Source organism: Loxodonta africana, chromosome 23 (assembly GCF_030014295.1).
Source record: "Loxodonta africana isolate mLoxAfr1 chromosome 23, mLoxAfr1.hap2, whole genome shotgun sequence".
NCBI classification, from domain to species: Eukaryota; Metazoa; Chordata; class Mammalia; order Proboscidea; family Elephantidae; genus Loxodonta; species Loxodonta africana.
In genome coordinates, this window is record NC_087364.1 from 72,633,943 (window position 1) to 72,649,404 (window position 15,462).

A 15,462-nucleotide genomic window follows, 5' to 3' on the forward strand; every position below is an offset into this window, starting at 1 on the left:
GTCTTTCAAAACATAATGCCTAGGATAAGAGGCATTTGCTAAGGTATGAATAAATGCATGAACAACCTACAACCTACGTAAAATGATTATTAGGTAAATTGCTTCAAGTCCTCAGGAACTATGGGGTCAGACTGTATCTGTACATATCCTCAGTTTCTGGAGAACGTCTTCATTCCCAACTTCATGTCCATAATTTAGGAACCATGCTCAATGCTATATTTTGGGGCCCCACCAGATTTTTTTTTTTTTTTTCCAGAGAAGTTTCATTTCTTACTACAGAAAAGGCCCCCATGTGTCTGTTGTCTTCTCTGGTTGTTTTAACAAGGTTTTTAATGATATAAGATTTTAAATTATCCCTGTTCATCTTAATTACCCTCCATCCCAGAAAGTAAATACATGATATCAAAGCCCCCTTTTCCACTCATAGCCTGGAAGCAGAAGAGAATAGAAAGCCAGCAATTAAAAATGGTAAGATAAACAATGGGTTCAGATGCCCTTTGGAAAGCTGAGTTCTGCAGGAGTCCTTCATTAAGATGACCTGTTCTGACTGGGAGGTTCTCATCTTGAGTGGCAACCTGCAAAGTTATTTCCCTACATGTTTTAAACATACATAACTTATAAATACATATTTAAGTATATTCACACCATGTTATTTACATATAAGATCCTAGGGGCTAGATGATGTGTCTGTGAGTATGGGTAAATGACTTAATTTCTTTGAGCCTCATTTTCCTCAACTATAAAATGATGTGGTTGTATTAAATGAGCATTGTATTCCAAAAACCTCTCAAACACTACCAGCTATGAGAAGTCAGTTGCTAAAATTTTTAGAAAAACACATTCACTTTCAAGTCAAGGAGCCCTGGTGGTGCAATGGTTAGGTGTTCATATGTTAACTGAAAGGCTGGCAGTTTGAACCCACCCAGCCGCTCCCCAGGAGAAAAACCTTGTGATCTGCTTCTATAAAGGTTAACCAAAAAAAAAACCAAATCCGTTGCTGTCAAGTCAATTCCCACTCCCAGTGGCCCTACAGGACAGAGCAGAACTGCCCCATAGGCTTTCCAAGGCTGTAAATCTTTATAGAAATAGACTCCACCACCTTTCTGCCATGGAACAGCTCGTGGGTTCGAACCCCTGACTTTTCAGATAGCAGCCGAGCACTTAACCACTGCGCCTCCAGGGCTTCTCTGTAAAGATTACAGCCTAGGAAACCCTGTGGGGCAGTTCTACTGTCACATGGAGTCCTTATTAGTCAAATATCAACTCTACAGCACTCAAGAACAATTTTCAAGAAAACAGTTTCTCAAGTCACTTATTTTAGAACTGAATTTCCCTCCATGAAACTAACAGGATGAGGCTATTTCCAAGAAGCAGTCATTTGAGAAAAGTCCAAATATTTTGTGGCATCCCTCATACATAGCGGCACCAGGTTGTCCTGGTTGGAGATGAAAACGCTCCCGGTTACTGCAAAGGAGGAAGTGATGTCATGGCCCCTGCTTTGTAGGAAAACGTGTGTGTGTGTGTGTGTGTGTGTGTGTGTGTGTATTGTGAGTTTTATTTGAATGATCTGTAATTCCATGGATATCTCCTGATTTCTATACATAAAAATTCTGCTGGAACTTAACTTGGTAGAACTGAATTGAGAAATTAAGAATATTAATATTTTACCTTCTATGCCAAGAACATTTTTTGCCTTATTTTCTTCTGAAACTTCAAACTTCTTTATGATGTCAAGACAGTGGTCTGCAGTCACATTATTCATCTAAAAAAAACAGAACATTAGTACAGCACCCAGTGTTTCTATTAGTCAATCATTTCACTGATTTTATTTTCGGCACACTTTTCCTTGTTTTAAAGACAGCATGGTGCGGTGTTATGGAAAGATTCCTGAATCCGGGCATCAAAGTGAGAGCTAGCTTTACCTCTAACTGCGGGCATAACCTCTCCTTGCTTCATAGCAATTCCCCGCATCAACTGGACTAGAGGAGGTCTGAATTTCTCCTCCTTAGGATACATCCAAAAATGCATCTGAGTAACGCATACAATTGTACATATTTGTCTGTGTAAGAAATATAATTATAATGAATACTCTCCTGAAATGGGGTCTTATGTCCTGCTTTGTCATGAGATATGTGTGTCATTTTTTTAGCGTTCAACACTAAAAAGACATGCACTGATTTTGGAAGACTCTTGATACCCCCGCTAAGTGGTCAAACGCACAGTGTATGAGATAACTATTTACAGGTATTTTATCTTCGGAAAATGATCGTGATCTCGGTTTTCCTATGCACCTTTCATATTTAATCAGTGAAAACAGCCCTTCAGCTACTAGATAAATGTTCTCCATAAAGCAATAAAATTAATAAAATCAATCATCAAAAAAAATCCATTGCCAAGAAAACCACTTGCTATATAGCTAGTAGCTATATGCAAAATTAATGTTTCCTATCCAAATGCTGAAGTCTGTTGATCATAAATATATTTAAAAAGAAAATTTCCTGTTACAACAGGATATGTCTAGATAAATTCACCTGTTTGTGTACATGTCTCTAGACCCCTCCACTGAATCACCAAGAGCAGTCCGCCATGATACTGACTGTGTTCAACTTCATGTCATAGTTATGTCTAGTCACTTCTAGTCTTATGTCTAGTCACTTCTGCTAGCCATAAATTCTCAGATCCACTTCTGATTTGGTGCCTAGCATCATACTCTGTTGAACTGATACGTGTCACGGACATGTATCACATGTTCACTCACATATAAGTAGAGAAATTCACACAGGACTTTCTAAAATTAAAGTTAAATGCCAATATCCACTGCTGTCAATTCCAACTCATAGCGACCCTATAGGACAGAGTAGAACTGCCCCATAGGGTTTCCAAGGAGCGCCTGGCAGATTCGAACTGCCGACCTCTTGGTTAGCAGCCGTAGCACTTAACAACCACCCCACCAGGGTTTCCAATGAGAGCCGCATATTCAATAAGTATTTTAGGTGACCCATGAACTACGTGGAGAAACATTCATCTCCATATTCCCAGTGAGAACACCTGGTGGAATGCACAGGGTACCCAATATAGAAGGTGTAAAAGAAATTCAGACACAGTATGGAAGAATCCAAATTTTATAACAGTATAGTGGAATGAGATCGTATTTGTTGATAAATACCCATTCAACATTTTTTAAGAACCAGCTACATAAAGATAAGAATACCACCACTGACAAACTTATAAATGATACCACAATATTTTTCTAAAACAAAAATCCATAAAAGAATACACCAAGGCCTAGCTACATGTGATATTGTAGAAATCACCCAAAAACCAGACAACAAAGAACTCTATCCTGTAAAAGGGAAAGGGAACAACTGCAGCCCCATGTCATAGCTTCTATATTGCTTCTATTACGCACACTGACATGGCAGGGGCAGGCCCTAACGGGTCATTTCCATTTGTGTGGAGCTACTGCTAACTGTTCATTGATTCTCATAAATCTTAGAAGCGCTAATTGATAATTTAAAAATAAAATTAATTTCATTTTGAGACTTTCATCAATTTCCTCAAAATATTCTGAAGCACTAGAAGTAGAAATCACCAATGTAGAAGTAAAAATGTAATTTTGCACAGTTGGCTATATATTTCTAGGCCTTTTACCTTGTCAAATTACTTCTAGACCAGCAGTTATTCCAGACCCAGGGATACTCTAAAGTCAAGATCAAAATAAAGAAGCAAAAACAGTGTCAAAGAAACACACTGAGTAGTGAACAATGGAGATGTCTGTCATCAATGACATCACAACACAGCAAGGATTTAAAATATCTTATTCTAAAAACTATGCTCTAAGCAACTCCAATGTCTAACCTGGCGGAAATCATAAGCAAATAATAAAGATCCAAGCTCCGTGATCTCAGTTCTCCGCATTCAGAGACACAGTCAACCCCCTGGAAACCAAACCAAGGCCATCCACGTCCACAGCAGCCTTGGCACCCTGAGGTGAAACAAGTTCCTTTATGGGCCTTTTGCTTTTGTTCTTTAGAAAAACAGCTTGAGAGATTTTGCCCCAACCCCTGAGGAGTTACCTTTGCCCTAGTTTCGTACACCAGAAGGTCTGTTATTTTGTCCAAGTTGATTGGCATTTACTGGATAAGCTATAAACAATTTGTGGTTTGATACTTTTTTGTCTGGCCCTGGGCTGCAGCCTGTCCTGTGACTAGTATGCCCCTTTCAGGCATTGGTCTATATGGTATGCAAATGAGGTGACTATAGGCTATGCAAATGAAGTTACTACCCTACTATGCAAATGACATGCCTGAGGCCTACCAGGATACGGGATTGGCCAGCTGTGGGGGAGGAGGCATTCCTTGAAATTGACAAGCAGTTTGTGGATATATGCAGCTAACTCCACAGAGGTTTTTCAGACAGGAAGCAGACAGAAGAAGAAGAAATAAAGAAGATGCACAGCGAGAAGAGGCAAGGAACCTCCTAAAAGAGCTGTAACATGGGTCAAAGGCTATGACACTGAAGATAGCGACAGACCCAGAAGGGGTCCTACAGCAGAGTCGGTGGACACAGATGGCGGGTCCAAGAGGAGCCTGTCCTGAGGGGGCCGAGGAGAGCCTGTCCTGAGGGGGCCAAGAGGAGTCTGTCCTCAGTGGGCCAAGGGGAGCCTCTCCTTAGGGGGCCAAGAGGAACCTGTACTTAGAGGGCTTAGAGGATGCCTGTGCAGCCTAGAGGGGTGTTTGTGAAAGCGAGATGATTGTTTGCACTGCCAAGAGGAGCTGAGAGAGCTGTCCTGTACAAAGAAGGGAGGGGTGTGCTCTCCTTTTCAGGGGAGTCTTCCAGTCTTTGCCTGCATGCTTCCTGACCCTGCTCCTGAGTTGTACCCTGTTACTTCCTTAATAAACCACTTAACTGTAAGTACAGTTTGAGTTCTGTGTGGACACTGCAACAGATTATCAAACCCAGCAGAGAAGTAGAGGGTGCCATGGGAGGAATGGCTGGTGTCAGAATTGGTAAAAAGTTTGGAGAGTTGACCCAAGTCTGACCACCTCATAGGAATCAGCTTTGGGCTGATCTTGATTCTCATTATTCCCCCTGCACCCCAAAGTTAGACAGGCTCTGACACTACTACTCACACCATTGTACACACCCCCAATATGAAAAACGTCCCTGTGATTGTCAGAATTCTCCATCACACGTTGCTTCAGTTTAGCTTTTCGGAACCCAGCATGTCACGGCACAGTCTATTCCCTGCTCAGCTCTCTGCACTGCTGAGTACAGCAGTTTATCTCATTCAATTCCTCATCCACTCAAGAGCACGGAGGTTAAAAAACCAGTTACCGTCCAGTTGACTGCAACTCACGGAGACCCAGTGTGTATCAGAATAGAACTGTGTTCCAAAGAGTTTCCAATGGCTGACTTTTGGGAAGTAGATTTCCAGGCCTTTCTTCCAAAGTATCCCTGGATGAATTCAAATCATCAACTGCTCTGTTAGTAGCCAAATGCGTTCCAACATTTGTAACACCCAGGGATTCCACACAAAGGGAAAACAAAAATGAAAAGCTAGATAGGGCAACTAGCATAACATTGAACTCCAGAGCTAGGCTGCTTGTGTTCAAATTCCAGCTCGCATTATAAATAGTGTGATCTTAAACGAGTCACTTAACCTCTCTGTGGTTACTTTACAGGGTAGTAAAAAAAAAAAAGTTTTTTTTTTTTTTTTTTAGTGAGGATTAAATAAATCAATATCCATAAGAACAACATGTGGCACCAGAAAGGCAATGTATGCTAATATTATTGAGCCACTTTCAAGGTTGCTATGGGAACATTGGGACCCCTCCCTGGTGGTGCAGTGGTTAAGAGCTCACCTCCTAACCAAAAAGTCGACAGTTCAAATCTACTAGCCACTCCTTGGAAGCCCTATGGGGCAGTTCTACTCTGTCCTACAGGGTCACTATGAGTTGGAATCAACTCAACAGCAAAGGATTTGATTTTGATTAGTATATGGATGCTGCATACTTAGTGTCACCGGGAAAAGTAAAATTCTTCAGGAATAATTTCTTTAATTAAATACCAACATAATGCAGGTGATATTTTGATCCAAAATCCATTCAGCCCCACAATCTAACTGACATTTAAAAAATACTAACGAATAAGGATAGAGGAAGCTAACCCTTCTGAGCCCATATTTCATATTTCAATTCCACTTCTCAAAGATTCCATCATCTCTCAAGCTCGATTCCTATGTTTTAGAGAAATCTAACTTCTAAACAGTTTATTTAATTGCATTTAAATTTGTTGTGGGGGAAAGCAGATCTGCTATACGAGTTTGGGGTTTTTTTTAACGAATTTTAAAGAATGCACATCGTTGTTTCTTTTTTCCAAATTAGTTGCATAATGACTGATGTATCCTTTGGGTAAATTTTACCATCTTACTCCCATCAGAGATCCACCATTACCAGACACCACCTGCAGACACCATGAATACATGAAAACACGCTGCAAGGAACTGTACTGAAACCGGCAGGCTTTCAGCAGTCATAATCTGCTCTAGCCTTGAAGGTTTACCACTAGCAATCTGAAACATAAATAACTGCTCATGAAATGAAATTGATAAAAAATTTATGTGCCACGGGAAAACTGAGTTCACACTGCAACTAGTCACTTTACTAGGCTGTTGGTTCAGAGATGCAGGGAAATTGACCGGGACTCAGGTATTCTACCAGGAGCCCACAGATCTAAACAAAACGCTGTCATCCTGGGATGGAGCTAAGAACAAGTAAAGGGAAAACAAATCTCTAGCTCAAGATACAAACAAAACATATTAACGAAAAGCATCCTATTTGAAAAATATTCATTGATGAAAATCTCAGTAGCCATTCCAGGAAGGTCATGAATTTATGGGTACCTTGTAAGAATTTTTTTTTTTTGTAAGAATTAATAGGGGGAAAATATCCACTTTCTACCAAAATTCAGGCATTAAGTATTGACTTTTAATAAGGTGAAATCCCATAACAATGAGAATTGAAATACAAAAGTCAATCAACTCCCCTTCTCCCATCTCCTGTTCTCTTTAACCTCCCGTGATGGTTAATCTTACGTGTCGACATTTCTGGACTATGGTACCCAGTTGTTTGGTCAAATGCTAGTCTAGATGTTGCTGTGAAGGTATTCACATGTGATTAACATTTACAAGGAGTCCTGATGGCACAGTGGTCAAAAGCTCTGCAGCTAACCAAAAGGTCGGCAGTTCAAAGCCACCAGTCGCTCCTTGGAAACCCTATGGGGCAGTTCTACTCTGTTCTATAGGATGGACTCAACTCGATGGCAATGGGTTTGGTTTTTTTGGTATGAAGATAACCTTTGCTCTTTGTTAATAGCCAGTAGGTTTTTCAGACTAATACGGTGCTTCAACATCCGTGCCTTTTCTTCCTCCTTCCCCATTCCATAAGAAACAAAAGGAAACAAGGAGGGTGGTGGTGGATAGCTGCCATGGAGCTGATTCCGACTCATGGTGACCCCATATGTGCAGAGTTCCAACCACCAACCTTCAGCTAGGAGTCAAGAGCTCAACTGTTTGCGCCACTCCAACCCAACCCACTGACATCGAGTCGATTCTGACACTCAGGGCTCTTCAAAAGAAGGGTAGAGATTGTTAAGAAGAGCTGTCAAGAAGGATGGGGGAAAAATCATCACTCCTGAATCACAGCTCTGCAAAGGGCTGAGCTCAAACAACACTCAGCCCCCGGTATCAAGAAACGGACAGGAACTCTGAAGGAGAAGGAGGTGGTTGTATGGCAAACAGAAGGGGGAAAAAATGAAAGGAAAAAATCCCAAACAAATCTAGTACTTTGAAAGCACAGGCTAGTGATGTCTATGACCTTTATCTGTGGATGCAAGGAAGTGAGGAAAGAGAAACCGAGGCCAGCTGGCTTCCTGATTAACTGGAGCCTCTTCACGAGAATTAACGCTTTATCACATCCATATCTTGAGGACGAAAGTCCTAATTGGACAGCAATCGGACCTGTCAAAGGTATAAATTCAATTTTCACAGAGTGTCAGTGAAAAAAAAAATCTGACCCGCGGGCCAATATTTGATTTCACCTAACCCTTGACAGCACATGTGATACTTCATTTCACAACCAATTAAACCTGTAAAAGTTGAATACTCTGGCGTCTACAGCAATCTTATGCCATCAGAAACTAATGAATTACTTCTATATGGACTGTGAAATCCCCTCAGAATAGTCCCATTGTGAAAATTCCATTTTAAAGCTTAAAATACCACAGAACTCTTGACTAATGACTCTCTTGCTATATATCCAGGTGTGTTCAAATTTCCCCAATTTTAAAGCTGAAATGTACAGCTTGATAACTTTTTTTTTTTCTGTACCTACTTAATTATGTCCTTAGGATGAATTATGAGAAGAGAAATTGCTTGGTTAAAGTTTTATAAATAATAATGTTTTTGTTAGGTATAAAGTTGCCCTACTGGGTTACAGAAAGATTATATCAATCCACAACTTCACTGAAAATATAAAACATGGACACATTTGGTGGCATTTTTTTTTTTAACTTTACTAATTCAATGGGTGAAAACTGGTCTCTTGGTTTTATGTTTTTTAATTGCTAATGAAGGGTGAATATTTTTTATAGGTTTCGCTTTGTGTAAATTTTTTTTCAAATGTTTTACGTATTTTTATACTAGGGTATTCTTTTTTTTCTTTTTCTCACTGGCTTATGAGAGCACTTTCCATATTAAGGAAATTTACCATTTCTCTCTTTTGTATGTTGCAAATAGTGTCCCAGTTTTTGCTCGACTTCGATATTATGGTGTTTAACATGCTGGACCACATCTAAAGTTTCACTACATGAATATTTTCCTTTATGGTTCCTGCCTCTTGTAGGATAACTTTTAAAGTAAATTTCTTTCAGGTCAGGCCCATGTGTAGCTTCAAGCTAATTTAGGAAACTAAAATGATTCAAGTAATCATCTTGGCACAGATGGCACAGAACACTGGCTGCTGTCCTTCCCGGCTAAAATTGACTGGCAGAATGGCAACATCACAAAAGAAAGAAGGAAAAGGAAGAAATCCTTTAGCAAGCGACATCCACTATTGCTTTTCAAAAGATTTGGGCTAATTTCACCAGTCCAAATCAATTTGAAGTCAGTAGAGCTTCCAACATTATAATTGTAACTCCTCACACTGCTGCACTTCTGAGTAGCTGTCAGAGGGCTTTCATGGTCGTCACTCGTCAGTCCTCTACTGGACACTGTGAGATAAGAGAGGTAGGTGCCGTCCTCACTCCACACAAATCAGGAAACCAAGGTGCAGAAACATAAACGGTTGACCTGCCCACGATCACCCAACCCAGTCTTCTGGGCTCCTGGTCAATGCTCCTCCCACCTCACCATGAAGAGTTTTCCAGGTGAGAATAGAGAACAATTATAAGAGCAGGAAATTGAGGAGTAGAAGTGACAAGTTTTTTGTAAAAAAAAAAAAAAAAGTTTTCCATTCCCATGTTCTGTTTTATAGCTCACTGTTTTAGCAAAGAATCTCTGCGTTTGCCAAATTATCAAACTAATTGACATAACTGATTCTGCTAAAACAGTCTGCTGGCACTATTTGACTTAGGAGCCCTGGTGGCACAGTGGTTAAGAGCTCGGCTGCTAAGCAAAAGGTTAGCAGCTCAAACCCACCAGTTGTTCCTTGGAAACACCACGGGGCAGTTCCACTCTGTCCTATACGTCATTGAGTTGGAATTGACTTGATGGCAATGGGTTTGGTTTTTTATTTGACTTAATTCTTAACCAATAAAAAAGTTCACAAAAGCCAAATCTTTCATTACCAAAATGTATGTGATTGTGGTAATACGGTAAAGTAAAATATTACCAAGAGGTAGGTTAGAAATTTACCAGGAGCCATGTTGGCACAATGGTTAGGCATTCAGCTACTAACCCAAAGGTGGGCAGTTTGAACCAACCAGCTACTCTGTGGCAGAAAGACGCGGCAGTCGGCTTCTGTAAAGACTTACAGCCTTGGAAATCCTACGGGGTACTTCTACTCTTCTTATAGGGTCACTTTGAGTCGGAATCGACTTGATGGCAATGGGTTTATATTATAGAATTTTACAGCAAAGTGTGTGTATGGATACTTGCCCACATGCAATTTAATGTAACTCCCCGGAAATGGCCAGATCTGTGCTATTAAGTCAATATCGCCATTTACTGAGCAGCTATTCTGCCAGGCAATGCATAAGTGGATTTACATCCCCGTCTCACTGAATCCTCACACCAGTTTTCCCAGAGGACTATTACTACCAAAAGCATTATATAACTCACAAAGTTAAGGGTGAAAGGCTAAAGAGTAGTGATCAAAGTCACAGAGTAGGCAAGGCTGTGTGTCTAGGTCTTCTCAATCCCATTCTACCACCTGGTCTAATAATAATAAAAAATCCATTAGCGCCAAATGAAATGTCAGCCTGCTTGGGAAGAGCTCATTAGTACTGTTGATGAAGAAAACAAAGGAAACCCATTATCAGAATATGGGACGTTCAATGCATTAAACTTTGGGGATTTTGCTTTGAAAGAGACATCAAGAAAAGAATTAAGACTAGTTCCTACTTTGATATCCCCTATCTCAAGTAAGAGCAAGCAGGGTGGTGCCCGTGCTTACGTCTTCAATAGCACTGGAACAAAGTAGATCTCTACATGGAGTTGGTCAGTGGACATCAGTCTGTCTGTCTCTGCTACTTCTTTGCCAGTCTGTCTCTCCCTTCAGTCATACACACACACACACACACACAATAAAAACAATAGAAAAACAGGACAGAATGCATACGGCCAACTTTTCTATGTTTTAGAGGAATTTTCAAAGTTCAAGAAATACAATAAAAATAAACATATAGAAAAATATTCATTACTGCCATCCAAAAAATGCTAAAAAAAAAAAAACAAACAAAAAACTAAGCTTTCATTCCGTACCTATCATATTAGCACCAAAAATAATTTATTGAATTATAACTAACATTCTTTCACTGGTTTCTTAATTATAACCTAACAGAAACCTTTGGATAGCGTTCTGGTGATATTTTTCAAAAACCATAAAAACATCTTGGTTCTGAAGCTCAGTAGTAAGTAAATAGTTCAGAGAAAGAAATACTTGTATGGATTTGGGTTTAACAAATACATTCTACTTTTTTTTTTTTTTTTTCATTTTTGATAAAGTAAAAGGTGGCAGAATGTGATCATCAAATTAATCTACATGAGAGAAAAAAATTAAAAATCACATTTAAATGCTATGAAAATGTTTATCCATCTCAATCCAGGCAGATTTTAAATCAGTGGGCCTTCTCTCCACTTAAAAATCTGCAGGTCCTACTAGTTCAGATCATAATTGTCAAGAAGGCTTTAGGGTATCTCCAATAAAATGGGTAATTTTCTAGGTTAAAAGGGAGCAAAATTAAAGAAAGTGAAAAAACTTAATGACTTCCAAATGGAAAGTCACTTCAAAAATCTCAATTTAATTAAAATTGGGGCTAAAACTAAATGAGCATGATTACATGTACATTAATTAATAATAACAATGTTTTGCTAATATGTTTGCCATCTAAACAAAGGTATTTTTCTTAAAAAACAAAACAAAACAAAACAGAAGAAATCCAGAAGAAATAGCACCAGAACAATGATTATAATTATTTTTATTCTGCCTCAAAAAGGCAAAGCCCAGGTAAGCTTTAAAACTGTGTCATTTCACTTCTTAGCATTCTCTTCCATTATATCATTGACTCAAATTTATAAAATATCAACATATCTATATCTATATCTATATCTATATCTTTATCTTTATTGTGAGCTATCTGAGGGTAGGTTTTGTCTATTCCCAAAACTTAGCACAATGCCTGGGAAATCGTATGTGTTCATACAAGGGAGTAAGTCAGTCTGAAATCTCACTAATTCAAGCATCCACCCATGATTCCAAGAAACCAAACCAAACCTCTCGCCATTTAGTCGATTCCGACTCATAGCAACCTTGTACGACAGAGCAGAACTGCTCCATAGGGTCTCCCAGCAGACTGCCATGTCTTTTTCCCACAAAGAGGCTGGTGGGTTTGAACCGCCAACCTTTCGGTTAGCAGTGGGGCACTTAACCACTGTGCCACCACGGCATCTTGTCACCCATGATTCAACCTCCTTAATAACATTCTCCACCCCTGTCATTGCCTCCAAGAAGAGAAACTTACAATTGCCAAAGTCATCAATCCATCCCTGGTCAGGTGTGCTTCATTACTGTTAGTAAGAATTTATTTCCCCTGATTATCAAAATATTGACCTTAGCTCTATTCATCGAGGCTCTAATATAGAAGTTCATTCTGGTTCACACGAAGTCCTTTTGATATTTAGACCCAGATTATACGACGTGCTCAAACCATATGACCAGCAATTCCATCTGGGTATCTACCCAAGAGAAACACATATGTCCACAAAAAATGTGCAGATGAAGGCTCATAGCAGCATTCTTCAGAATAGCCAAAAACTGGAAACAACCCAAATGTGCATCAGCTGATGAATGGATAAAGAAAATGTTTATAACAGAATGGAATATCATTTGGCAATAAAAAGGAATTAAGTACTGATGCACACAACATGGACCGATCTTGAAAAAATTATGCTAAGTAAGAGAAGCCCATTACAAAGGGCCATATGTTACATGATTCAATTCATTGAAAATATCCAGAACAAACAAATCCATAGAGACAGGAAGTAGATTTGTAGTTGTGGCGACTAGGAAGACGAAGGGAAAGAGAGTGACTGCTAATGGTTAGCAAGTTTCTTTTTGGGGTGATGGAAATCTGAAATTAGGTAGAGGTGATGGTTGTATGGAGCCCTGATGGTGCAGCGGTTAAGAGCTTGGCCGCTAACCAAAAGGTCGCCAGTTCAAATCCACCAACTGCTCCTTGGAAACCCTATGAGACAGTTTTACTCTGTCCTATAGTGGTCGCTACGAGTCAGAATCGACTCAATGTCAACGGGTTTGGTTTTGGCTTTTGATGATTGTGTAATTCTGTTAATATACTAAACACTGAATCATACACTTGCAAAGGATAAAATGTAGGGTATGTGAATTATATCTCAGTAAAAGCTGTAATTAAAATAAGCATAAAGAAGTAAGTACACAATTATTTTTGTGGGCATTGTAGAAAGAATTCTTTCTATGAATTATTGTACCATGAAATTCAAATATTCAATATTTTTTTATGATTTTGACACGGTTAAATGCCTAGTATTTAAAATGGATAAAGAGGGTAAATAGCTCTTTATATTAAAACTACGAGCCCATAAACCTACAGAAAATGAAAAGGAAACATCGCTGACTAGAACAAAACCAAGAGCCTTCCCGCCCCCTTCAAAAATGTCTAATATGAAAGGTTAACACTTTTTAGAAAAATTTTCATTTATTCTGTACTTTAGAGAGGAATGAAAAGAATCTGAGGCAATTTTTTTAAAAAAGCAATGATAATAAGACTAGCTTTGTTAACCATAATTCAATCTCCGTGATATTAAAATGTAAAGGTCTTATTCTAAATATAGTTCAGGGGTTCACTGTGCTCATCAGCACTTCATTTACTTAGTCTTCTCATCTCATAAAATGACAGTTTCCTCTTAGAATTATCAATGACCTACTATATTGCCAGTTAAGAATTATACAGTAGTTGAATTAATAAATACCTAGCTATTTTTTTTTTTTTATATTATTAGTAAAAAGAATTACCATGGTACTTAAAATAAAGAATATGAGTTAACATGCATTTATCTGGGGAAATATATGCATATCTACAATCAATATATTTAAGGTAAGAAAATTATATAAGCTAGTGTTCAATTTATCATTTCTCCTTAAAAACTTCCAGGAACATGTTTTAAAGGACTCAGGGATAAGATTTTTTGTGGAATTGTGAGACGTATTTCCTGTCTTAAAGTGTTAACTACAGCCTACTCCAGGAAAAACTTCTGTGTCTTTCCCAGGAGTTTCTAAGTGAATAGAAATTCAGGACTCTGATGATACCTTTTGCTCCACCTTCAAAAACTGAGCCAGTTCTTCCACAGTTAGGTGATCTTTCTTGTCACTGTAGCTCAAGAGCAACAAATAAAGATCCCGTCTCAATGACATCATTTTGTAAAAAACACAAAACTCTTCAAATGTCAGAGTTCCTTGATTCTCATCCGTATCAGCTTCCTGAAAGAGGCACAGAAAAAAACAAGGCAGTGTAAGAGTCTGACGGGGGGATTCAGTACTGGGAGATAATAATGGACCATAAGAAGGCTAGTACATGTTTCACAAATAGTGAATACAGACTGTCCTTAAGTATACACGGAACATTACAAAAACTGCCTGTTAGGCTGCAAAGGAATTTTAACAAATTAGAAGAAACATCATGCAAGCCACTTTCAGCAAGTCAGCAAAGTAAGCTATGCATTTGGAAATAACATTTTTAAGTAGAAAATATAATCGGCAACTGTTACGTCATTTTAAACAAAGCTTTGAAAATCCTGTCTTTTTTTAGCTTTGGGTCAGCTATCAGCATATTGTTTGACCAATATTTAAGCCATACACAGTTTCTACGTCAGGCTGGTTGGTATTGTCTTCTGCCATTTCAAAGGTAGAGATAAATTGGTCTAAAGAGCACGAACATTTTTGTCATGTGAGGCTCTTGGCTGGACATGCTTTACATTCTAAAGAACTGGATATAATGGTCATGTTTCTGCCACGACTTTGTTCAAAATATCTAAATCTTGATAGAGAGAAAACATTTCTCAGAACTTCCTTGTAAATGCCTAACCAAGAAGAGTAAAACTCTAAGGTTTAAGCGATAGCATCTAAAGACTTCAAAAGAGGCTATGTATACCTCAAAAGAATACTTTAAAAAAAAAACTGAATCTTGCATTGCACCAAAGAAAATAAACACTTGGAAGGCTTTAACGTCTAGCAACAGTACAGTTAAGAGAAGAACGTTCCTGAAATAGTGCTCAGGTCTTGGGTCTTTATCACTCCCACTCTGAGCATTTACAGAACCTTCTAGACGCAAGGCCCACATTGGAAAATTTCTTCACACAGCAGGCACAACTGCTTGCTTACCTAGTCACTTCAGGCTTGACACATTTTCATACCTAAGGTCATAAAAGAGACTCTTACTGTCCTCAAACTTGTCTAAAGCATTTACTTTGAAGACATTTAACATAAACATTTCCTTCTTTACCCTGTAAGTACTGGATAGTTTGGAGATAAACAGATGTCTGGAGGGGAAAAAACTATAAAAGAAAGTAAAAATAATCCAACAGCTTACTTCTAAAAAGGACTATCATTCTTATAGATATAGACTTGGCCCTCCTCTTGAGCTTGGCCTCTTTTATTAAATTAGGAACTTCCCCTCCCCGCCCCCCCATGCTGTAAACACCTCCTATGA

At 38.7% G+C, this 15,462-nt stretch overlaps 1 protein-coding gene across 1 annotated transcript in view; it reads right to left on the reverse strand.

Annotated features, from left to right (window-relative positions):
* Positions 1 to 15,462, reverse strand: part of PLCH1 (phospholipase C eta 1) — a 255,742-nt gene that overhangs the window by 64,116 nt on the left and 176,164 nt on the right. Inside the window, exons 6-7 of the mRNA XM_064275637.1 lie at positions 14,064 to 14,234; positions 1,669 to 1,762 (exon numbers count right to left, since the gene is read on the reverse strand). Coding sequence (XP_064131707.1) covers positions 1,669 to 1,762; positions 14,064 to 14,234 — 265 coding nt within the window. The remainder of the gene's footprint in view (positions 1 to 1,668; positions 1,763 to 14,063; positions 14,235 to 15,462) is intronic.